The sequence below is a fragment of the Diabrotica virgifera genome, chromosome 6 (genome assembly GCF_917563875.1).
Source record: "Diabrotica virgifera virgifera chromosome 6, PGI_DIABVI_V3a".
Classification (NCBI taxonomy): domain Eukaryota; kingdom Metazoa; phylum Arthropoda; class Insecta; order Coleoptera; family Chrysomelidae; genus Diabrotica; species Diabrotica virgifera.
Genome location: NC_065448.1, coordinates 140440389 through 140466509, shown reverse-complemented (window position 1 = coordinate 140466509; position 26121 = coordinate 140440389). Strand labels below are relative to the sequence as shown.

Sequence of the window (26121 nt, the reverse complement as noted above, 5' to 3'; positions counted from 1 at the left end):
GTTTTTTTTGGCCGGTTATAACCGCCAGGTTAAACCGTAAGCAAAAAAAAAACGGTATAATCGAAAACCGGTGTTTTGTAAAAACCGCCATCCCTACCTTTTAGTACCTCGAATACGTATATTTTTCAGTTTTTCGATCTGATGTTCATTTCGCGAAATATAGCGGGGTTCGTATTTAAAATTTTAAATTTACCCCCACCCCTCTCCGGGGGTGTCGTGTTTGGTATTATTCGATAGATTTTTGAAAAATATTGAAAACGTTTTTTTTTTTTAGTTTTTCGATCTGATGCTCATTTTGCGAAATATTCGCTTTCTTTTTGTGAAATTTTGTGACTCACCCATTTTCTTACGCCCCGCTCAAATCGTCAGATTTTTGAAATATAAACTGTTTTGCATGTACCTACTTAACTTACCTTATCTTAATCTGACGATATCGAGTTTTTCTAAGGATAGATTTTTTTCTGATCCCCCTTAACGAACTTCCCTGTATTAAGAGCCAATATATGGTACAGGTACATTTACAGAATACAAGAATTCTCCCCGTGCGATAATCTGACGCGCTCGAGTAACTGCAAAAATTCCCTAAAACGAAATTTTCAATAGGTACTTACTTTTCAAACCAGATATCACTTGCCGTTAGGTCCCATTTAAAATTATCGGTCAATGTGGCTCTCTAACATCATCGGTCACTATTACGTCACCTGTTAAAACTATTTGAGAAGCTTACGTCAGCTTATTTTCTCCCTCCAAAGTATAACCCTTCACTATTATAAGTATAACCCTTGTATAACCAGTCAAAAGATACGAATGGGGGATGAGGCTTTTGACTAACACTGTATATTAAGTGACACTTCTATCAACAATTAAAAAAATATATGTTTTCTTTAGATTGTGCGACCCATCTCAGCAATCCTAGTAATTGACGTCCAAAATGATTTTATCTGCGGCACTTTGGACATCCGGAACTGTCCAGCTAAGCAGAACCCCGAAGAAATTATTCCACCAATTAACAATCTTCTGGATACCATAGAATTTGATGCCATATTTTATTCGTACGACTGGCATCCTAGTGATCATGTGTCTTTCATCGACAATATAAATTTGAGGAAATTACACGAAAGTAGTCCTATTACCGATCCCGAGAAAGTGCAAATGTATGATACGGTGATATTTGAGGGTGATCCTCCAATGACCCAAAGACTATGGCCAAGACATTGTGTGCAGAATACTTGGGGGAGTGAGCTACATAAAGACCTGAAGGTAAGTAAGATCTTTTGAAACTAAATACTTTAAAACATTTATAGTCCAGGGCGCATCTGTTTTGAGATGGACGTTGAGAGGTGACTAAAATTTTTTTGCAGAAATTGCTTAAAAATAACTCAAATAATAATATGTGAGTTATCCTCCCACTCAACATGGTCCGGAACATTGTTTAAATAATCAAAATGTCAAAATATGAAGGAAAAATTCGATTTTTTTATTGGTTTTTTGATTATAATTTTAAAACTATTCATTTCTGAGAAAAGTTGTACTGACATAAAAGTGGCGTAATTAAATTTCCTACAATATAGAATTGGTTAAAAATTTAAAAAATAGTCACCCTTGTTGCAAAATAGCAATAATTGTGAAAAAAACGGTTTTTCAACCATTTACGCTACACTTAGGACCTTCATATTTTACCCAGAAAAACTTTATGATATAGTAAAACAACACTGTAAATTTCATTAAGATTGGTTTAATAGATTTTGCAAAATAAATTTTGCAATCCAGCTTTCGCAAAAAAAATCATTTTTTTAAAATGTTGCAGGACTGAAAATTATGCAGATAGCAAGTTGATTTTTGTTTGCTTATAGAAGTGTACTGTACCTTTCATTTGCAATTTGCAAAATTAAAATCGATTAATTACCACGGTGTCAGGAAATTTTTTAAATAAACATTAATTTTTGGTGCTACGCGTAGGACAGCGGTGTTCGATTCACACAAGTTGATTTTCACCAAAATTTCTTCCAATCTTTATCTAATATATTATTTTCTTACTCTATATTTAGTTGTATTTTAATATTTTAATTCCACAAAAATCAAACTAATCTTATTATTGTTTGTGAAATATTGTTTAAACAATTGCATATGTTTAAAAATAATAAACTTTTATTCTCTAAGTTAAAATATATGAACATAGAAAGTTTTTGCTAAAAAAAGTGTTATTTCAAAGAATAGAGTATGTGTTTTTATTTTGCAATAAACAAATTTATTTATTTATATCGAAATGTAATAAAAATTAAAATGGGTCATTGGAATGCCCAATCAGAGCAAACTATCCGCTGTCCTGCGCGTAGCACCAATAATTAATGTTTATGTATAAAAATTCCTGACACCGTGGTAGTTAATCGATTTTAGTTTTGCAAATTGCAAATGACACGTACAGTACACTTCTATACGCAAAAAAAATTCAAGTTGCTATCTGCTTTATTTTCAGTCCTGTAACATAAACAATTGCATATGTTTAAAAATAATAAACTTTTATTCTCTAAGTTAAAATATATGAACATAGAAAGTTTTTGCTAAAAAAAGTGTTATTTCAAAGAATAGAGTATGTGTTTTTATTTTGCAATAAACAAATTTATTTATTTATATCGAAATGTAATAAAAATTAAAATGGGTCATTGGAATGCCCAATCAGAGCAAACTATCCGCTGTCCTGCGCGTAGCACCAATAATTAAAATATGAAGGTCCTAAATGTAGCATAAATGGTTGAAAAACGTAAAATGCGAATTCTTGTTTTTGTATGGTTTTTTCGCAATTATTGCTATTTTGCAACAAGGGTGACCATTTTTTAAATTTTTAACCAATTCTATATTATAGGAAATTTAGTTACGCAACTTTTATATCAGTACAACTTTTCCCGTAAATGAATACTTTTAAAGTTATAATCAAAAAACGAAGAAAAAAATCGAATTTTTTCTTCATTTTTTGACATTTTGATTGTTTAAACAATGTTTCGGACCTTTTTGAGAGGGAGGATAACTCAAATATTATTATTTGAGATATTTTCAAGCAATTTCTGCAAAAAAGTCACCTGAGTCACCTCTCAACGTCCAAATGTACTAGTATTTTTACAGATGCGCATTGGTCTATTAGTACTGTTGTAGTAGTAAAAATTTTCGTATTACATGAAAACCTGTATTTTACTTTATCTTTCCTCATAATTGTTATTTGTATAAAGGTAATCCCATCTTACAACTGATCTTTGAATGTTGTTTGTTAAAATCTATTATCTCATTAAGCAGCCACTTTACTAGAGTATAAGTTTGACACCACTATGGGTTCCGTCAAAACTAAGTACATGACCATCAAAAGAACAACTGACAATGAAAATAATATCGCAATAGATAACTACACTATTGAACGTGTGGATGCCTTTAGATATCAGGACACAGAAATCAATCACAAGAATTCCGTAAATAGCAAAATTAATGCATGTATTTCCAGTGGGAATCGTACATACTACGCTAATAAAAGTTTGATGACATCAAAGTTATTAGATAAAAGAACCAAAATGACTATCTACAGAACATTCATTAGACCCTGGGTAATGAGTAATGACGAAATAAGATGAAGCCCAACTCAGGACATTTGAGAGAAAGATACTGGAAAAGTATATGGGCCGGTGCAAAAGGAAGGCGGCACATGGAGAATCATTAGAAACGACAAGATTGGTGAATTGAATGAAGAGTATGATATTATAAGATTTGTGAAAAGTCAAAGACTGTCATGGCTGGGAGCACCAACGTATCCACTATGTGGAGCAGTTACAAGTAGCACCGACGTTATGGATACGTGACTTTATAGATAAATTTTAACACATAGCGATTAGATGATTTAAGTTGCGCCATGACAAGAATTTATTCCCCAAATAGACATAGTCCATAGCAAGGCTTTGAACTAACGAATCGAAAAGTTGCACACGAGATGTCCAAGAATTCATTTTGGTTTTAGCCATTAAACCTATTACATTACCAATTGCGTGTTTTGCTCTTTTCAATGTTGTGTCCGCCATTGTTTTAAAAAGTGATGTTGTGGTTAGGGCAACTCCTAGGTATACAAAGGAACCCGCAGAAACCTTATGGGAAATGGCTCTCTGTCAAATGCTCTGAAACGTTGGGTTCTGGTAATCCTTGATGTGTAGAACGAAAGTCTCAATGGGCGCGTAGCTCCAAAAAATCATGGTTTTAAGATATAAGCCTCCGAAGTACAGTGAGTACGTTCGAGTTGGAATAAATTCATTTTCTCGAGAATGGGCGACTCTGGAGATAAATTACGAATCAGGCCGATTTTTTTATTTAAATTATAATTTTTTGACATATATATCATACTATTGACGTCATCCATCTGGGCGTGATGACGCAATCGATGATATTTTCAAATAAGAATAGGGATCGTGTGATTGATAGCTCATTTAAAAGGTTATTTAATCCTCTATTCAATAATTTAAACATTAACATAATTATTTATACAGGGTGCCCAAAAAATTTTTTTTAATTAAATTAATTGACACAAAAAGAAGAATGTATAGAATTTATTTAATTCGAAATACATTTTACTGTTGTCCGAAAATAGGAAAAAATGTTTATTTGATAAATAAATACTGTTTTTCGCTTAAAATCAATATTAAAGCTGCCACCCACCGGCCTCTTAGCAGTTTGAACATTTAATTTAAGCGAAAAGCAATGTTTATTTTTCAAATTAATATTTTTTCTGTTTTCTGACATTTCTCTTTTTGTCTCAATTAATTTAATTCAAAAAAAATTTTTGGACACCATGTATAAATAATTATGGCAATGTTTAAATTAGTGAATAGGGAATTGAATAACCTTTCAAATGAGCTATCACACGACCCTTATTCTTATTTAAAAAAATCATCGATTACGTCATCACGCCCAGATGGATGACGTCACTAGTATGATATATTATATATGCCAATAAATTATAATTTTAAAATAAAAATCCACCTGATTCGTAATTTTTCTCCAGAGGGGCCCATTCTCGAGAAAATGAATTTATTTCAACTCAAACGACCTTACTGTACCTATAACTTCAGAGGCTTTTATCTTAAAACCATGATTTTCTGGAGCTACACGCCCATTGAGTCTTTTGTTCTACACATCAAGGACTACCAGAACCCAAAGTTTCAGAGCATTTGACAGAGAACCATTTCCCATAAGGTTTCTGCGGGTCCTTTGTTGACTTCAATGTTTTCGTTCTTATATAGGAATTCAACAGCTCTATTGCCAATTTGACCGCTCCGGACAAATATAATGTTGCTTTTGTTAACATTTGCAGTTAGCTGTTTTTCTTACTGTGTTTTTCTAGCATAGGTACTTAAATATTTACCGAGTTCAACTTCCGAGTTAGAAAGAATGACCAAATCATCAGCGTACAGTAGCATTATAATTTGTTTTTTGCTATCAATGGAGATAGCTTTTGATCCTTGACTAACACAAAATTGTTCTATATCAGCAATAAACAAACTAAATAATAATAGACTCAGAGGTTCTCTCTATAAGTCTCCTCTTGTGCTATAAAATGGTCTTGTGTAGCCGTTTATAGTTTTGATGTACACCCTAGCATTATCATACCTATAGTCCGTCCGCTATAACTTTTCCCATGCGGTACGATTAATTTTCAATCAAATTAAGTCAAAACATAAATTGAAACGAACGTCGATGTGTATATACATTGCGTATACTGTATACTATATACTACACACATCGGCGTACGTTTCACTTTCTGTTTTGACTTAATTTGATTGACAATAAATCGTACCGCATGGGAAAAGTTATAGCGTACGGATTATATATGGTTTTCAAAGTGGCTATTATTTTAAAACTCACCCCGAGGCCAAATAGCTATTGCCACAGCAAAGGGAGTCAAAAGCCCGTTTATAATCTACAAAGGCAGCGTACACTTTGCCTTTTTTCAATCGCAGTTGCAGTTGTACAGCAGAAGTGAGGGTTAATAATCAAATATATTATCAATGCAATCCCTTGATCCCCTGAACCCTAATTTACACTCCCGAAGAACATTATTTTCTTCAACCCAATCTCTGAGTCTAGTTAATAAAATATTAGTAAATTAAAAAAATATAAAATATATCAGTTAAATGAAAAAAATATATAAGACATGCTAAGAGGAAAGATCATAGTAGACTGAGAAGACGAGGTTAGATGATTAATATAGACTTAAAACGTTGCTTAAAGGGATAGTGTACGGTACATGATGGAGTCAAGTGGTGAAGAAAAATGGGTCTATTGAATAAAAAGAAGTATTTGCTTTTACTTACAAGTATTCAAGTAGTTACTTAATAGTAATTGAATAAAGTCATTTCCTTAATGCTTTATTTAATTACTATTAAGTAAATACTTAAATACGAGGAAGTAAAAGCAAATACTTATTTTTATTCAATAGACCCAATGAGGACAATGGCTCAAACATTTGAAAATAATAGACAAAAAACAAAATGGTAAACAAAAGAAATACGACAGAAAATGGCACAGCAATGTCGAAATCGCACAATAGACCTGTAGTAGGAAGTATAATTAAAAAAAAACATGGATTAGTAACGTTTATTATGTTTAATAACTTCCTTACAATTTATTTTAATTTAGCGTTTTCTTGTTTATTTCTTATTAGATTCGAATCATAAAAGAGAACACCAAAGTTTAATTACCCTCAAACAAAATGCTAGAATACTGCCAGCAGAGCCAGCGTTTTATTTGTAATTAATTACAATTTCTTCCACTATTCTTAATTGGCGCCCGATATTCTGGAAGACAGACTGAAAACTTCTTAAATGTTGACAACTACAATTGCTCAGCAACACGAAATCAAAATGAGCCAACTCGAAATTTATTACCGCCATATAAGTTTACGAGAGGACTTTTCAACAAAACTTGAGACTGTATTAATGTACCTATTATATAAATTCACGCGATCCTCTAACTAATTTAACTTTTAAGATTATTACACTTGATGGATTTGCTATATTTCTCAGCGATCTATGGCTTTGTTCAGTATTTCCTTAACTAAGTACGAAGTTTGAGAAAGCATTTCTTCTTCGAACGACATGGCTTTAATTTAAAAGTAAACTAGCTAACTTCCGGCACTAAACCTGAGCTAAAATAATTATTTGAAGTTTATTCGTCAGAAATAAGACTCTAAAATGAGCTTAAGAATAAATATATTACTAAATATATAAAACGGTTTTTGGAGAATATGTCAGGATTACAAATTAATGTTTTACCTCGTGTTTGTCAGCACTTGTTTCTGTATTATCTAAAACACTACGCGTTTGAATCTCCTCCAGTACAAATATATTTTGTAACATAAAAGTATTACTTGCAATATAGTAGGGGAGGAAAGTATACTAAATTTGCAGTTACTTAAGCGTTATGGGGACCGATTGGGTTGTGAAGAGTAGGTCCTAAAACCAAAAAAAGTTAAGTAAAATTTTCCATTTTAGTGGGGACTTTTCATTTTTTAATTTAATTTTCCATTTCCAACAATCGTTTTTTTTTTCGATTATATCTATCCATAATTATTCGAAAAAATGTCTCAAACAAAAGTTGCTTATTTCTACGTAAAGAATCCAAATCTGCCATAAAAATTGGGGGCTCCAATTTAAGATTTTAACGTAACCTTGACCCCATCTCCGTGGGGGTCGTGTTTGGTATCATTCGATAGATTTTTGAAAAATATTGAGGACGAATTTTTTTTATTTTTTCGGTCTGACATTAATTTCGCGAAATATTAATACCTTATCTTAATACGACGATTTCGAGTTTTTCTAAGGATAGATTTTTTTCGGGCTCCCCTTAACGAAGTCCCCTGTATTAAGAGCCAATATATGGTAGAGGTACATTTACAGAGTATTACAAGGTCTCTCCCTATATGATAATCTGCCGCACTCGAGTAACTGCAAAAATCCCCGCTTAGGCTCCCCTGCCAATATGATCCTAATCTAAGTTTACAAAATGACACCCACATCGACATAGGGACACTAACATATAAAAATTTACAAAAACGTCAGCGAAACTAGATAGGAGCAGGTATTATATAGTTCAGGTATCAAAACATTTAAAGCCACAATGGATGAAACTCAGGCAGGTGTACGAATACAAAACCACCGGACAGATTTTCTCCAAATTTCGCAGGGACTGAAGCAGGGAGATGGACTAGCCCCAACATTGTTTACCCTGGCACTGGAGTATGCGGTTAAGCAAATGCACACTGCACGACGAAACCTACTGACCAACCGAACGGTTCAACTGGCCGCTTATGCCAATGATATTAATATTATGAGTAGAACATCAAGAGGAGCACAGGAATCATAGGCACAGTTAAAAACGCAAACAAAAAGGCTAAGTCTGGAAATTAACACAGAAAAAGCAAAAATAATGATACAGACGAGAAGAAATATAGCCCCACAAGACATTATACATAAAGATGACATTGAAATGCTTGAAAAGTTTACATACATGGGAGTAGAAATATCTGCTGACGGATCAGAAGATGGAGAAATTCGTAAGAGAAAAAGCCAAGCGGTTGCGGTTGAAAAGCCAAGAAAGCGCTGGGAAGACACAATAAACAGCGACGCATAAGCCCTTTTAGGAGTCCGTCTATGGAGAACAGCAGCCACAGACAAACAAGGGTGAAGGCAAAAAATAAAGGAGGCCAAGGCTCAATTTGGGCTGTAGTGCCGTAGAAGAAGAAGATGATGACTTGTCAATAAAACTTAAGACTGTATTAATGTACCTATTATATAAATTCACGCGATTCTCCAACTAATTTAACTTTTAAGATTATTACACTTAATGGATTTGCTATATTTCTTAGCGATTTATGGCTTTGTTCAGTATTTCCTTAACTAAGTACAAACTTTGAGAAAGCATTTCTTCTTCCAGCGACATGGCTTTAATTCAAAAGTAAACTAGCTAACTTCCGGCACTAAACCTGAGCTAAAATATTTTGAAGTTTATTCGTCAGAAATAAGACTCGAAAATGAGCTTAAGAATAAGCACTTGTTTCTGTATTATCTAAAACACTACGCGTTTGAATCTCCTCCAATACCAATATATTTTCTTAACATAAAAGTACTACTTGCAGTATAGTAGGGGAGAAAAATATGTTAAATTTGCAGTTACTTAAGCGTTATGGGGACCGATTGGGTTGTGAAGAGTAGGTCCTAAAACCAAAAAAAGTTAAGTAAAATTTTCCATTTTAGTGGGCACTTTCAATTTTTAATTTAATTTTCCATTTCCAACAATAGTTTTTTCCGATTATAGCGCCATCTATCCATAATTCGAAAAAAATGTCTCGAATAAAAGTTGCTTATTTTACGTAAAGAATCCAAATGTGCAATAAAAATTGGGGGCTCCAATTTAAGATTTTAAAGTAACCCCGACCCCACCTTCGTGGGGGGTCGTGTTTGGTGCCATTCGATAGATTTTTAAAAAATATTTAATACGTGTATTTTTCAGTTATTCGATCTGCTGTTCATTTCGCGAAATATCGCGGGGTTCGTATTTAAAATTGTAAATTTATTCCCCACCCATCTCCTTGGGGTCGTGTTTGGTATCATTCGATAGATTTTTGAAAAATATTGAAGAAGTATTTTTTAGTTTTTCGATCTGACATTCGCTTTTTTTGGTAAAACTTTGTGACTCACCCACTTCCTTACCGCTTAAATCGTGAGATTTTTGAAATATACACTCTTGTGCATGTCCTTAACTTACCTTATCTTAATAGGACGATTTCGAGTTTTTCTAAGAATAGATTTTTTCGGACTCCCCTTAACGAACTCTCCTGAATTAAAAGCCAATATATGCTAGAGGTACATTTACAGAGTATGGCAGCTAATCTGGAAAGCTCAACGTAGGTGGCGCTCGTGTCGTTGGAGGTCATGTCAACTTACGTCAATACTTCAAATCAATCTATTTCCAAGTAAATATTGCATATTTGTTTCGCTGTGTGAATTAAACTTGAGAAAATAAAATCCCTCAATGTTGTGCTGTGCATTTGTGCTCATCGAGAACATCAGGACACAGGTTTCCCAAAGATATTCTGATGAGAAAAAAGTGGATTGTAGCAATAAGAAGGGATAAATATGTGCCGAGAATAAATGCACGTATCTGCAATAAACATTTTGTTGAAACGGATTAAGTATTGCCCCCAGATTCGACTGTAAAAAATAGAATACTTCACTATAAAATTCAGATCAAAATCTATTATAAACGCACGGATTAAGATATGCAATTTTGTATACATTCACACTGTTGCCACATCTACAATCGCTTTTTATGGAGTGAACATGTAAAAAAATTTATATTTGAAGTAATAATATAGAAAAATGTGAAATACTAATTTTAAATATTTCTCAAGTTCTCAATATTTTTTAGTGACTAAAACATAACCTGACCAAACCTAACCTAGCGTCATCGAAAATATTGGGTTTGTTCGTAGTCGTAGTACGATCCAAACGATCAGCAACCGTTGCCAACCATCAGACGCATGCGCAGTTAACAGTTAGCGTTCGTATACTCAGAACGCGCATGCGTCTGATGGTTGGCAACGGTTGCTGATCGTTCTACGAACAAACCTAATATAAAAAAAGTTAATACCTGAACATTTTAGTGATATATTATCTTTAAAATATGCTTTAAAATGACTGAAACATAACCTGAGCAAACCTAACCTAATCGAAAATAATATAAATAAGTTAATAACTGAAAATTAAAGTGACCTAGTACCATTCAAATATTCTTTAGTGACTAAAACATAACCTGATCAAACCTATCCCTAATTTTTTTTAATTTCACCTTAAATTTAAGGTCGCCTTTCACGTAGACAAACACCCAAATAATTATACTTAATTAAATTAACACATTCTATATTTCCATAAGGAATTATAATTTTTTTTAACTAAGACAACATTGCAGAATCAACTGCGCTCACCCCATGCTTAAACCAAATTTATACCAAATGCGCAACTATTATGGAAGCCATATTTTGAAAATATCAAATTTTTAAATAAGATAAACACAAAAATTAATGCTGAGCGCACTTAATTGTGAATTTTAAATTGATAAAAAAAGTAAGGCAGATCGCACATATCATATTATACACAGTTGTCAGACTCGTGTGGGGAGTTAATCAATACCAACTAAATACCCTTTGAGCTATAGAAATAAAACATTGAGACGATGATTAATATAGTTTATCACTCGATAAGTGTTTCCTTTTTCCAATATCTCTCGCATCCCTTCTCAATTCGTTTTTCAACGCACAAACAGTCTCCAAGATCCGTATATTTCGGCCATAATTTATTATTTATTAAATCGTAATCAAAAACACCATATACAAACTTAACGAATAGTCAAAACTTTGACCTCCAACTACACTAGCGCCGCCAGGCGGGAGCAACGGCGTACATAGGTGCCATTACAAGGCTTGGGCTCCCCAACCAATATGATCCTAATCAAATTTTACATATAAAAATTTAATAAAACGTGAGCGAAATTAGATAGGAGCAGGTAACATAGTTCAGGTATCAAAACATTTAAAGCCACAATGGATGAAACTCAGGCAGGTGTACGAATACAAAACCACCGGACAGATTTTTTTAAAATGTCGCAGGGACTGAAGCAGGGATATCGGCTAGCCCCAACATTGTTTACCCTGACACTGTAGGATGCGGTTAGGCAAATGCACACTGGACGAGGAAACCTACTCTGACCAACCGAACGGTTCAACTGGCCGCTTATGCCGATAATATTAATATTATGAGTAGAACATCAAGATGAGCACAGTAATCATAGGCAGAGCTAAAAATGCAAACAAAAAGCCTAGGTTTGGAAAATAACACAGAAATAGCAAAAATAATGATAAAGACGAGAAGAAATAACTCCACATATACATGAAGATGACTTTGAAACGGTTGGATAGTTTACATGCCTGGGAGTAGAAATATCTGCCGACGGATCAGAAGATGAAGAAATACGTAAGAGAAAAAGCTAAGCGTTTGCGGTTGAAAAGCCAAGAAAGCGCTGGGAAGAAACAATAAACAGCGACGCATAAGCCCTTTTAGGAGTCCGTCTATGGAAAACAGGAGACACAGACAAACAAGGTGAAGGCAAAAAATAAAGGAGGCCAAGGCTCAATTAGGGCTGTAGTGCCATATAAGTTTACGAGAGAACTTTTCAACAAAACTTGAGACTGTATTAATATACCTATTATATAAATTCACGCGATCCTCCGACTAATTTAACTTTTAAGATTATTACACTTGATGGATTTGCTATATTTCTCAGCGATCTATGGCTTTTTTCAGTATTTCCTTAACTAAGTACGAAGTTTGAGAAAGCATTTCTTCTTCGAACGACATGGCTTTAATTTAAAAGTAAACTAGCTAACTTCCGTCACTAAACCCGAGCTAAAATAATTTGATGTTTATTTGTCAGAAATAAGACTCTAAAATGAGCTTAAGAATAAATATATTACTAAATATATAAAACGAATTTTGGAGAATATGCCAGGATTACAAATTAATGTTTTACCTTGTGTTTGTCAGCACTTGTTTCTGTATTATCTAAAACATTACGCGTTTTAATCTCCTCCGATACCATATATTTTCTTAACATAAAAGTATTACTGGCAATATAGTAGGGGAGGAAAGTATGCTAAATTTGCAGTTACTTAAGCATTATGGGGACCAACTGGGTTGTGAAGAGTAGGTCCTAAAACCAAAAAAAGTTAAGTAAAATTTTCCATTTTAGTGGGGACTTTCCATTTTTTAATTTAATTTCCAACAATCGTTTTTTTCCGATTATAGCGCCATCTATCCATAATTCGAAAAAATGTCTCGAAGAAAAGTTGCTTATTTCTACGTAAAGAATCCAAATCTGTCATAAAAATTGGGGGCTCCAATTTAAGATTTTTAAGTAACCCCGACCCACCTCCGTAGGGGGTCGTGTTTGGTGCCATTCGATATATTTTAAAAATATATTTAATACGTGTATTTTTTAGTTATTCGATCTGATGTTCATTTCGCGAAATATCGCGGGGTTCGTATATAAAATTTTTAATTTATCCCCCACCCATCTCCGTGGGAGTCGTGTTTGGTATCATTCGATAGAGTTGTTAAAAATATTGAAGACGTATTTTTTAGTTTTTCAATCTGATATTCATTTCGCGAAATATTCGCTTTTTTTGGTGAAACTTTGTGACTCACCCACTTCCTTACCGCTCAAATCGTCAGATTTTTGAAATATACACTCTTTAGACCAGGGCGGATCTGTAAAAATATTAGTACATTTGGACGTTGAGAGGTGACTCAAATTTTTTTACAGAAATTGCTTGACAATAACTCAAATAATAATATTTGAGTTATCCTCCCTCTCAAAAAGGTCCGGAACATTGTTTAAATAATCAAAATTTCAAAAAATGAAGGAAAAATTCGATTTTTTTCTTGGTTTTTTGATTATAACTTTAAAAGTATTCATTTCCGAGAAAAGTTGTACTGACATAAAAGTTGCATAATTAAATTTCCTACAATATAGAATTGGCTAAAAATTTAAAAAATAGTCACCCTTGTTGCAAAATAGCAATAATTGCGAAAAAACTATACAAAAACAAGTATTCGCATTTTACGTTTTTTCAACCATTTATGCTACACTTAGGAACTTCATATTTCACCCAGAAAAACTTTATGATATAGTAAAACAATACTATAAATTTCATTAAGATCGGTTCAACAGATTTTGCAAAATAAATTTTGCAATCCAGCTTTCGCAAAAAAAATTCGTTTTTTAAATTGTTACAGGACTGAAAATAAAGCAGATAGCAAGTTCAATTTTTTTTTGCGTATAGAAGTGTACTGTACCTTTTATTTGCAATTTGCAAAATTAAAATCGATTAATTGCCACGTCGTCAGGAATTTTTTTAAATAAACATTAATTATTGGTGCTACGCGCAGGACAGCGGATAGTTTGCTCTGATTGGGCATTTCAATGACCTTTGATAATGATTGATAGATTTTAATTTTTATTACATTTCGATATAAATAAATAAATTTGTTTATTGCAAAATAAAAACACATACTCTATCCTTTGAAATAACACTTTTTTTAGCAAAAACTTTCTTTGTTCATATATTCTAACTTAGAGAATAAAAGTTTATTATTTTTAAACATATGTAATTGTTTAAACAATATTTCACAAACAATAAGAAAATTAGTTTGATTTTTGTGGAATTAAAATATTAAAATTCAACAAAATATAGAGTAAGAAAATAATATATTAAATAAAGATTAGAAGAAATTTTGATGGAAATCAACTTGTGTGAATCGAACACCGCTGTCCTGCACTCAGCACCAAAAATTAATATTTATTTTAAAAATTTCCTGACGCCGTGGTAATTATTCGATTTTAATTTTGCAAATTGCAAATGAACGGTACACTACACTTATATAAGCAAAAAAATTCAACCTACTATCTGCTTTATTTTCAGTCCTGCAACATTTTTAAAAAATGAGTTTTTTTTTGCGAAAGCTGGATTGCAAAATTTATTTTGCAAAATCTATTAAACCGATCTTAATGAAATTTACAGTGTTGTTTTACTATATCATAAAGTTTTTCTGAGTAAAATATGAAGGTCCTAAGTGTAGCATAAATGGTTGAAAAACGTAAAATGCGAATACTTGGTTTTGTATGGTTTTTTCGCAAGTATCGCTATTTTGCAACAAGGGTGACTATTTTTTAAATTTTTAACCAATTCTATATTATGGTAAATTTAATTACGCAACGTTCATGTCAGTACAACTTTTCTCAGAAATGAACAGTTTTAAAGTTATATTCAAAAAATCAATAAAAAATCGAATTTTTCCTTCATATTTTGATTATTTAAACAATGTTCCGGACCATTTTGAGTGGGAGGATAACTCAAATATTATTATTTGAGTTATTTTTAAGCAATTTCTGCAAAAAAATTTGAGTCACCTCTCAACGTCCATCTCAAAACAGATGAGCCCTGGACTATCTTGTGCATCTCCTTAACTTACCTTATCTTAATACGACGATTTCCAGTTTTTCTAAGGATAGATGTTTTTTCGGACTCCACTTAACAAACTCACCTGTATTAAGAGCCGATATAATTATGGTAGAGGTACATTTACAGAGTATTACAAGGTTTCTCCCCATATGATAATCTGCCGCGCTCGAGTAACTGCCAAAAATCCCCGCTTGGGCTCCCCTGCCAATATGATCCTAATCAAAGTTTACAAAATGACACCCACGTCGATATAGGGACACTTACATATAAAAATTTACTAAAATGTCAGCGAAACTAGATAGGAGCAGGTATCATAGTTCATTTAAAGCCAAAATGGATGAAACTCAGGCAGGTGTACGAATACAAACCCACCGGACAGATTTTTTCAAAATTTGGCAGGGAGTGAAGCAGGGAGATGGGCTGGCCCCAACATTGTTTACCCTGGCACTGGAGTATGCGGTTAGGCAAATGCACACTGGACGAGGAAACCTACTGACCAACCGAACGGTTCAACTGGCCGCTTATGTCGATGATATTAATATTATGAATAGAACATCAAGAGGAACACAGGAGTCATAGGCAGAGTTAAAAACTCAAACAAAAAGCCTAGGTCTGGAAATTAATACAGAAAAAGCAAAAATATATACAGACGAGAAGAAATATAGCCCCACAAGACATTATACATGAAGATGAAATTGAAACGGTGGGAAAGTTTACATACCTGGGAGTAAAAATATCTGCCGACGGATCAGAAGATGGAGAAATACGTAAGAGAAAAAGCCAAGCGGTTGCGGTTGAAAAGCCAAGAAAGCGCTGGGAAGAAACAATAAACAGCAACGCATAAGCATTTTTAGGACTCCGTCTATGGAGAACAGCAGCCACATACAAACAAGGGTGAAGGCAAAAAATAAAGGAGGACAAGGCTTAGTTAGGGCTGTAGTGCCGTAGAAGAAGAAGATGATGACTTTTCAATAAAACTTAAGACTGTATTAATGTACCTATTATACAGGGTGTCCCGAAAAGATTGGTCATAAATTATACCACACATTCTGGGGTCAAAAATAGTTCAATTGAACCTAACTTACCTTTGTACAAATGTGCTCATAAAAAATTACAGCCCTTTGAAGTTACAAAATGAAATTCGATTTTTTTCAATATATCGAAAACTATTAAAGATTTTTTATTGAAAATGGACATGTATCATTCTTATGGCAGGAACATCTTAAAAAGAAATTATAGTAAAATTTGTACACCCCATAGAATTTTATGGGGGTTTTGTTCCCTTAAACCTCCCCAAACTTTTGTGTACCTTCCAATTAATCCGTTATTGTGGTACCATTAGTTAAACACAACGTTTTTAAAACTTTTTTGCATCTTGGTATTTTTTCGATAAACCATTTTTTACCGAGATGCGGCTTCTTTTTTAATATATTTACATAAAATTTTTATGGGGGTTTTGTTCCTTTAAACCCCCCAAATGGTTGTGTATGTTCCAATTAAACTATTATTGTGGTCCCATTAGTTAAACACAGTTATAAGTAAATTTTCAGATTATTAACAGGTGTCTATAATCATACTTAACCATATACAAATATGTGGTGGATTCGACAAATATTCAAAATATCTCGATAAACACTGGCTTATTAAAAAAGTACTTAGAGGCAAAAAAGTTTTAGAAACATTGTGTTTAACTAATGGTGCCACAAGAATAATTTAATTGGAACGTACACAAAAGTTTGGGGGGTTTAAGGGAACAAAACCCCCATAAAATTTTTATGGGGTGCACAAATTTAACTTTAATTTTTTTTAAGATGTTGCTGCCATAAAAATTCCACATGCCTATTTTCAATAAAAAATCTTTAAGTGTTTTCGATATATGAAAAAAAAAATCGATTTTCATTTTGTAACTTCAAAGGGCTGTAACTTTTTTTGTGTGCACTATTGTATATAGGTAAGTGAGGTCCAATCAACCTATTTTTGACCCCAGAATATCTGGTATAATTTATGGCTAATCCTTTCGGGACACCCTGTATAAATTCACGCGATCCTCCAACTAATTTAAATTTTAAGATTATTACACTTGATGGATTTGCTATTATGTCTCAGCGATTTATAGCTTTGTTCAGTATTTCCTTAACAAAGTAGGTACGAAGTTTGAGAAAGCATTTCTTCTTTGAACAACATGGCTTTAATTTAAAAGTAAACTAGCTAACTTCCGGCAACTAAACCTGAGCTGAAATAATTTTAAAGTTTACTCGTCAGAAGTAAGACTCTAAAAGGAGCTTAAATATAAATATATTATTAAATATATAATACTGTTTTCGTGGAATATATAATATCTGGATTATAAGTCTTTTACCACGTATTTGTCAGCACTTATTTATGTAGGTATTGTCTTTAACAGTACGCGTTTTAATCTCCTCGAATGCCAACATATTTTCTGAACATAAAGATATTACTTGCAATATGATCCCAATCAAAATCATTTTAGAAAATGACACCCACGTCCCACGTCGATATTTTTAAAGATTTACTAAAACGTCATGGAAAATAGATATGAGCAGGTATCATAGTTTAGTTACCTAAACATTTAATTATTTGTTGGTTTAAAAATGTGTTGAGTGAGGCGTACTGAATAATATTTCGTGTGAGTATCGATATTTCCTACGAATTCACAGAGAATGAATTATCAATAACATAAGGACACGCAGACCACAAGGTGGTATTCGCTGACAGTTCTGAAGCCCTCCAGGAGTTCATGAATAGAATGACAGAAAGTAAGTCATAATATATGGACTTTCACTAAACATTGGGTCGATTTCTCATACCTGCGGTAATCTACATATGGTTCAGTTGAACCAGGTTCACCGGTGATCTACGGTTTTGTTGGGAATGCATTTCTCATTGCACGTTCATGTCAGCGCTCGTTCTACAGCTTTCGAGAAATGCCAATAGATGGCAAACAGTAAACAACTGTCGCCATTTTGAACTACCTTTTTTATGCTGTTTTTGAATAAAGTTAAATTTAAGTATTTATAGTAAAATAGTCATTTTAATAATTATAAATAAATATTATAAAAACAAAAATAATGTTATCGTTTATCGTTAGGCTTAATATAATAAAATAGAATATATTTATATTATGACAGCGTTTCGTGTTAATACAACGCATGCGTAGTCCATGAAATCATCTGAACTTAGTTCTGACATCTTTGAACGGCCGAATTCCACCGTTCAAGCATCGTTCAAGTTTAAACTGCCATCGGTTGAACGTGCGAATCGAGAAAGATGATTTTGACTTTAAACTGACGTTTACTAGAAGTTCAGGTTAAACTGGAGTGGAACTCGATATGAGAAATTGGCCCTAAGAAAACCAAATGTATGATGATCTCTAAGAAGGAACAGCAATTTGGACGAATCATTGTGAATGGTCAACAAATAGAAAGAGTAAAACTACACCTACCTTGGTACGAAATCAATGAAAATTGGGACCCCCTAGAAATCAAATGTAGGAGAGAGAAAGCAAGATGTGCATTTAAAAAAAAAGGCTAAGCTATTCAAATGTCGTGAGTTATCAATACCCATAAAAATCAGGTTAAGTACTAGGATATTATATCTTTTCTATCTTGTGCGTTGCTAATAAATCTGCATTATACTTTTAGTATTGAATTCTACTCACCAAGTAGGAGAGATCTAAAATTGCCATACCTGAAATAAAATAAAAAAAAATTAATAACCGATACAAATTATATACAGAGAGGTTCTAAATTATGGAATAAATTGATTTTTTCGAGAATAGGCCACTTTGGAGAAAAATCCCGAGACAGGTCGAATTTTATTTTTAAATTATGATTCTTTGGCATAATATGTATCATACTAGTGACGTCATCCATCTGGGCGTGATGAGGTAATCGACGATTTTTTTAAATATGAATAGGGGTCGTGTGGTAGGTCATTTGAAAGGTTATTTATTTCTCTATTTAGTAACATAAACATTAACATCATTATTTATACAAGGTTGCCAAAAACTCATTTTTTGAATTAAATTAATTGATGCAAAAACGAAGAATGTATGTAATTTATTCAACTCAAAATTCATTTTACTGATGTCAGAGGATATAAAAAAAATGTTTATCTCAAAAATAAGCATTACTTTTCGCTTAAATTAAATGTTCAAACTGCCAAAAGGCAGGTGGGTGGCAAGACCGCAACCATACATGGTTGCAGTCTTGTGATGCCGGGAGTTAATTTAGGAATATATTTAACATCCCTTAAATTTTTCATAATATAATGTAAACTCTTAACAACTTTAAAATAACTCAAGGGTTTTTCACCTGTATATATTCGTGCCTTAAAACATATGTAACCTGTAAGTATAGTCATTTAATAATTTTTTTAACCTTAGTCAAAATTTAACTTATATTTTATACTTATTTTAGGTGATAACACCGATGATGGAATACTGATTCCAAAAATTTTCTGTTTGTTATGATGTAACCCCCTTTCTAGGGATTTTAAGTATACCTACCTTTCACATAAATTTTTTTATTTTTTGTGATTTATGGTATAAGCCAAAGCCAGCTACAAGGAATTTCTCTTCCTTGTGGACCATTGAATTTCTTTTTATGGGGTTATTTACTGTCAAAGGTCTATGCCAATAATCCTACAACCACCCGTGTATTGAAGAAGGAAATTCAACGCTGCATCAATGAAACTCAGTAACATTTATGAAAAATGGTCATAGAAAATTTCTATGTACTACCAAAACCGTGGAGGACATTTGTCTAATGTGATATTCTATACATAGTCCTATCTTGTGTGTATATGATTAATTTAAAAAATTTAAAAAAAACAGCGTTTTCTTTTTAGTTCAAATTTTGCTTAAATTTTTTCCATTATAGGTATGATATTTAAAAAAAATATATTTTCATCAATATTATAATGGTAAATATTTTTTTATAAACATGATTAATATTTTTTGTGTATTTAAACAATCTCAATGTTTGGTTAATAATACGATTATTTGTTTTTAGGTTGCTGAAAATGCAACAAAAATATACAAAGGAACCAATCCGGAAGTGGACTCTTATTCAGCGTTCTGGGATAATTCGAAACTAACAGATACAAAGCTTGCGGCACAACTCAAAATCAGAAACATAACCGACGTATATGTCTGCGGCGTGGCATATGATGTATGTGTAGGTATGTCAATTAATTATCCATCATAGTTAAATATCAGTATAAATGTTCAACATTGATGTTAAGTATAAGTAAAACACCATGTCAAGGTGAATCCATAAAATAAAGTCAAATGTAGTAGCCATAAAACATTTATATCTATTGGATAATAACCTCAGATATAGTAAAAACACGAAAATAGACATAAAAAATTACACATATTTATTCACCACAATAGGATATAATAACAATAAAATGCCTACGGTATCATTAAAACTTAATTTAACTTACATAAAAAGTACCAATAAGTCAAAATTTCATATTTTTCCAGTTATTCATCTTTTTTCAAAAATTTTGACAGAGACAAACTTTTCAAAGTTAATAGCTCATCCATTTACAAGTCTACTGTCTTGAAAATCTTTTCACGCAAAGAGTAGGTAATGTTCTTACAGGAATTGACATCGAAATCGATTTTTCAAAGAGGTAGGTACGTCTAAATGGAACACACTAGGTATGTTTTATAATTTTAATGAAAAAAGGAACCAGTTATCAATCTTTCAGATAGTGTTAGAGATCCCTTTACCTAAAGTTAGTACTTTTGGACATAATTGTGATTTAATGTTTAAGGTGAGATATTTATTGTTTTATTTTAGCGGGCCGTTTATGAAGATGTTATAATTGTCATTGTTTCTGCTTACTAGTCCAGGAACCGAAGCTTTTCACCCCGCAATTTTTACAGAATGGATCGATATGCTTGGAAATTTGAGAATAAGTATTAATAAGAAATTTGATAGTCCAACGATCAAAATCTATATCATGCTGAAAGGCGCTTTAACTATGGAGGTGGTTGCCACCCCATATCGAGGGTGGAAATTTTTTGTTATATTTTGGTCGCAAAAGTTGATAAAAACATTAATTCTAAGCAAAAATGGTTCTATACATCTTTTTGATAAAATTAATGGTTTTCGATTTATTCGCTATCGAAAGTGTTAGTTTTATTTCGAAAAATTCAATGTTTTTAATCAATTTTCTGCTAATAACTCCAAAAAATTTTTGGTTTTATCAAAACAACTTAGCTTAACAAAAATGTACCTTCTGAAAAAATAAACAAAACGGTTTTTTTTTATTTTCTCTATACCAGTCTAATACCAATCGAGCTATACTCTATTATATGTTAGCTATTCTTCGTCAAATGCTAAATACTTATTGTAGTTGCAAAATTAAAAGACGGGAAAACTATGAATTTTTCGAGGATAACTTATCGAAACTAATTTAAAGTAGGTATATTAAAAGATATATCTCCAAAAATAAAAAAAAATATTTCTAGCTCAAAAATTAAGTGATATAATGAAAATAATGTCAGACCCTATTTTTTTAAAAGAAAAAGTGATCGGAAACAGCCCTCTAATTACCCCACTGATTAAAACTAGTCATTAACCTTACTCGGTCTTCTTTATGTATCTATTATTAATAGATTCTATAAGTTTGACCGGCTTAGAATGATTAGTTAAAAAAAAATGGAGTTAAAACGAATAACGAATTTTTGTAGTTTGGTAGATGCCCTTTTTTCAGAACAGAAAGATTAGCATCAGAGATACGAAAAAATATTTAGATTTGAAATTATGGCTTATTGAATTCCCAAGAAATTGGTTTGAGAAAATTTTTTCTACGGTAAAACTTGAGTGAGCTATTGACAATTAAAACTTGTAATAACATGCAAAAACCACCTTTACCAACCCTTTCAAAGTCACCTCTTTTTGCGACTGAGGATTTTAAAAAAAATTAATAATAATAGCCTTATAGATCTTATAAAAGCCTATGGATAACATTTTTACCAAACTTTCTAAGATAAAAATAAAAAGTTACGGTTAAAAAACAATATATTTCTTGACAAAAAAATGGAGAAATCCAATTGGAAGCAGAATAATGTAAGTTAGCGGTGTTTTTAGTCAATAGCCTTATTCAGTCTTCTTAATTTATGTGTTATTAATAGATTCTAGAAGTTTGATTGGCTTAAAATGATTAGTTATTAAAAAACTGGAGTTATAAGCGTAGTAGAATTTTTGTAGTTTGGTAAGAAATATTCTTTTCTTGAGAATAGAAAGATTAACATCATAGTTACAAAAAAATGTTTAGATATGAAACTGCAGCTTATTTAATTCCCAAGGACTTGGTTTGCAAAAATTTTTTCTACGGCAAAAATTGAGTGAGCTATTAACAATGTAAACTTGAAAAACCACCTTTACCAACCCTTTAAAAGTCGTCTCTTTTTGCGACTGATGGTTTTAAAAGAATTTAATATTAATAGAATAAAAATTTCTAAGATAAAAAATAAAAAAGTTAAAAAACCAATATTTTTTTAAATGGAGAAATCCAGTTGGTAGCATAATAATGCAAGTTAGCGGTTTTTTTTTGTATGGGGTACGTTATAAACTTATATAAATATTGTCGGTGGTGTGACAATACCCTCCTATATGCTTTTTCACGAGTTTTATAGAAGAGACGAAAACCAACCAAACAGGCAAAATCAAAAATAGACAAAAGCTTTAAGTCTCTCTTACAAAACTCATGAAAAAGCAGATATATGAGATATACGCGCATACATTGATTCTTACTCGACTCATGGAACTATATAACACATACTAATACGTATACATATTTGTGTATGCGTGTATCCGTAAATTTTAGGCGGGACGAATATAAATGAATATAATTATTACATAAATCATCCGAATCAAATTTTATCTCCCTTCAGCACTTTTTGAGCAATTTTGAGCAAGTTTGAGCAATTAGGGTTAGTTTGCACCCTTAAAAATGAGCGTTTAAAGGGTCTAAATAGTCAATAAATATAGTTAGAGTATTAAACAATCATTATGAATCTGAAGCGTCTGAACAATTTTCACTATTTTTAAGCTTTTTTATAGGTTTTAGCAATATGGAATAGTTTTCAACCTTCAAAAATAAATTTTTAAGGGTTGAAATACTCAGAATTAAACTATATTAATAATATCAAACCTTTATACATAAATCATCCGAATCAAATTTTATGCTTAAGCATTTTTGAGTAATTAGGGGTGTTTTCACCCTTAAAAATTAGCTTTTAAAGGGTCAAAATAGTTAATAAATATAGTGTAAGTATTAGACAATCATTATGTAATGCATCTGAACAAAGTTCACCCTTTTTAAGCTTTTCTATAGGTAGTTTTCACCCTTAAAAATAAAAAGCGCCCGTCGCCCGTTAGCACAATATAGATTTTGAAGTAGAGGGTAAGGTGAACTTATTTCCAAATTTTCATGCAAATCGATCCATTCTGCAAAAATTGTGAGGTTTTGTCCTAATTTAAGCTTCATTACTTGGATTATACTGACACAGTGGCGTAGCTGAAGATTGGGGGGCCCCCCGCAACAATTTTTCTGGGCCCCCACAATTACGTATTATTTATGTATTAATTATGTATTATAAACATGACGACAACTAATAACAGTATAATTACTAAAATATGTGTAAATGAAAGAGACTAAGTAAAAAAATAAATGACAAAAAAGAAATAAGTGTTAGTATATTATATATTACTACTATAAGCCCAGTAAATGACCGTTTTGGAGTGTAATCTTCAGGGTCAACTCCAAATTGGATAAAAATTTGGATTTAGGTTCTACTTAATTCAAAGTTGAATTTGCGCCGTTGGTTGCTTTTACTTGAGGGGTGATATTCACCCCTTCTTGGAGGTGAAAAACGCGAGTTTAAAGTAAGTCCGGAAATAGATAAATTAGCTAATTCTAAGCAAATTTAGTTCTATAGAGTTTTTATAAGTGAATCCTTTTTAAGTTATTTGCGATTAAAAATGTTGATTTTTCGACAAAAAAAAAACAACGTTTTCAAGCTGTTTTTCGCAAATAACTCAAAAAAGAAAATATTTTATCGAAAAAATGTTCCTAGCAAAAATGTAGCTTATAAAAAAAACGAAAAAAATTAAAAAATTAAGCAAATTTCGGGAAAAACCTATTAAAATTTTTTAAATTAGGTACCTATTTAAAAATAGCTTTATCTTTGTTTTCTATAATAGTTTCTAGCACCAAAACTAAACGAGTTACGCGCAAAATAAATTTGGCCTTTTTTTGTTAAAAAAACGTGAAAATCTCCCTCTATTTAGCACCCTAAATAAAATTAATCGTTACTTTATAATTTACATTTAACTCTAGGTATAAATAATAACATGTATGTGTATTGTTTATACGATCTGTAAGTTTGACCGATTTTTAAATAAATGAACTTTTATAGAAAAAAATATTTTTCAAAATATTTTAAAAAGTATTAGTGATACAAAGAGTAAAAAATATAGGTTTTGATTTTACAAATATGATAGATTCATTTTGTTTTTCTGGACAAAAGACAAAAACTGGTTAAGATATGGCTGTTGAAAGTTTGCATACATTCGTGATTAGTGACTCGGTCAATCCCTTTCAGCTATAATCCTTTCAAAAATAAGCACTTTAAACGATGACACTTACAGATCATATAAAACATACATAAGTAAATTGTTTGTAAAGCGGCAACAACTAATTTTATATGTGGTGCTAAACAGGGGGAGATTTTCACGATTTTTTTTTCCAAAAAAAGAGGAGCAACTTTATGTTGAGCATAACTCACTTAGTTTTAATGCTATAAACTTTTTTAAAAATAAAAATAAAGCTTTTTTTGAACACTTTCAAAAAGTTTTAATGCGCTTTTCCTTGAAAGTGCTTCTTCATTCTTTGGTTATTTCACGTTGAAATATTCGATTGGAAATTTAACGAATAAAAACATATTTTTATGAGCTCCAACTTTGCTTGCACTGGGTCTATGTACTTACGAATACACAACTTTTTTTGTTTGTTTCTATGCTACATTTTCGCTAAGAATATTTTTCTCGATAAAATACTTAGTTTTGAGTTATTTGCGAAGAACCGCCAGAAAACGTGGTTTTTTGTTGAAAAATATATTTTCAATCGCAAATAAGTATTGACTTGGGTACTTAAAAAACTCTATAGAACGAAATTTTTTTAGAATTAGTCAGTTTATTCATTTTCGGACTTATTTTAAACGCCTGTTTTTCACCCCCGAGAAGGGGTGACTGTCACCCCCAGGTAAAAGCAACCAACATCACAAGTTCAACTTTGAAGTGGAGGGTAATAGAAACTAAAATCCAAATTTTCATATAATTTGGAGTTGACCTTTAAATTTACACGGTTTCGTCGTATTTCCCGTTCGTTTACTGGGCTACTATTATTTTTCTATAGAAAAATCATTTTCTATATTTAACAGTGCCTGAACAAAAAAAAAAGTTTATGCATACCTATCAGGGGTGTAGTCGCAAATTAAGCAGTACCGGAACGCTATGACTTTGTGATATTACTTGTCAGTGCAGTGGTAAATTTTTCGCGTGGGTTCAGTTCCCTACAATCTCCTTAAAAAAATAGCAGTACTGGAACGGCGTTCCGGTGCGTTCCGTCCGGCGCTCCACTACACCCCTGATACCTATTCAAAATTTTACCATAGGTATACATTTCTGAGACACGCGGTAAGAAAGATCACTCTGTATTTTTATTAATAAATATTGCCTTGCGAGATTATTCTGTTATGAATATTAATGTGCTCTGCAGATTAACCTACATATTCCAACACTAGGCAAGTTTTTAAAAGAATCAAACATTTCACAAGGAAATGGAGATAATAGATACTCATACCTACTTGCTAATATGCGTGTATGCGTCACAAACAAAACCACAGACATACGTACGTGAAAAAACGTGGTAAGAAACTCACCAGAAAATTTGTATTACACTTAATTCACAATTAT

General features: G+C 32.1%; 1 protein-coding gene across 1 annotated transcript in view; it reads left to right on the top strand.

Annotated features, from left to right (window-relative positions):
* Positions 1-26121, top strand: part of LOC114325323 (nicotinamidase) — a 100599-nt gene that overhangs the window by 61503 nt on the left and 12975 nt on the right. Inside the window, exons 3-4 of the mRNA XM_028273366.2 lie at positions 889-1260; positions 20137-20305. Coding sequence (XP_028129167.2) covers positions 889-1260; positions 20137-20305 — 541 coding nt within the window. The remainder of the gene's footprint in view (positions 1-888; positions 1261-20136; positions 20306-26121) is intronic.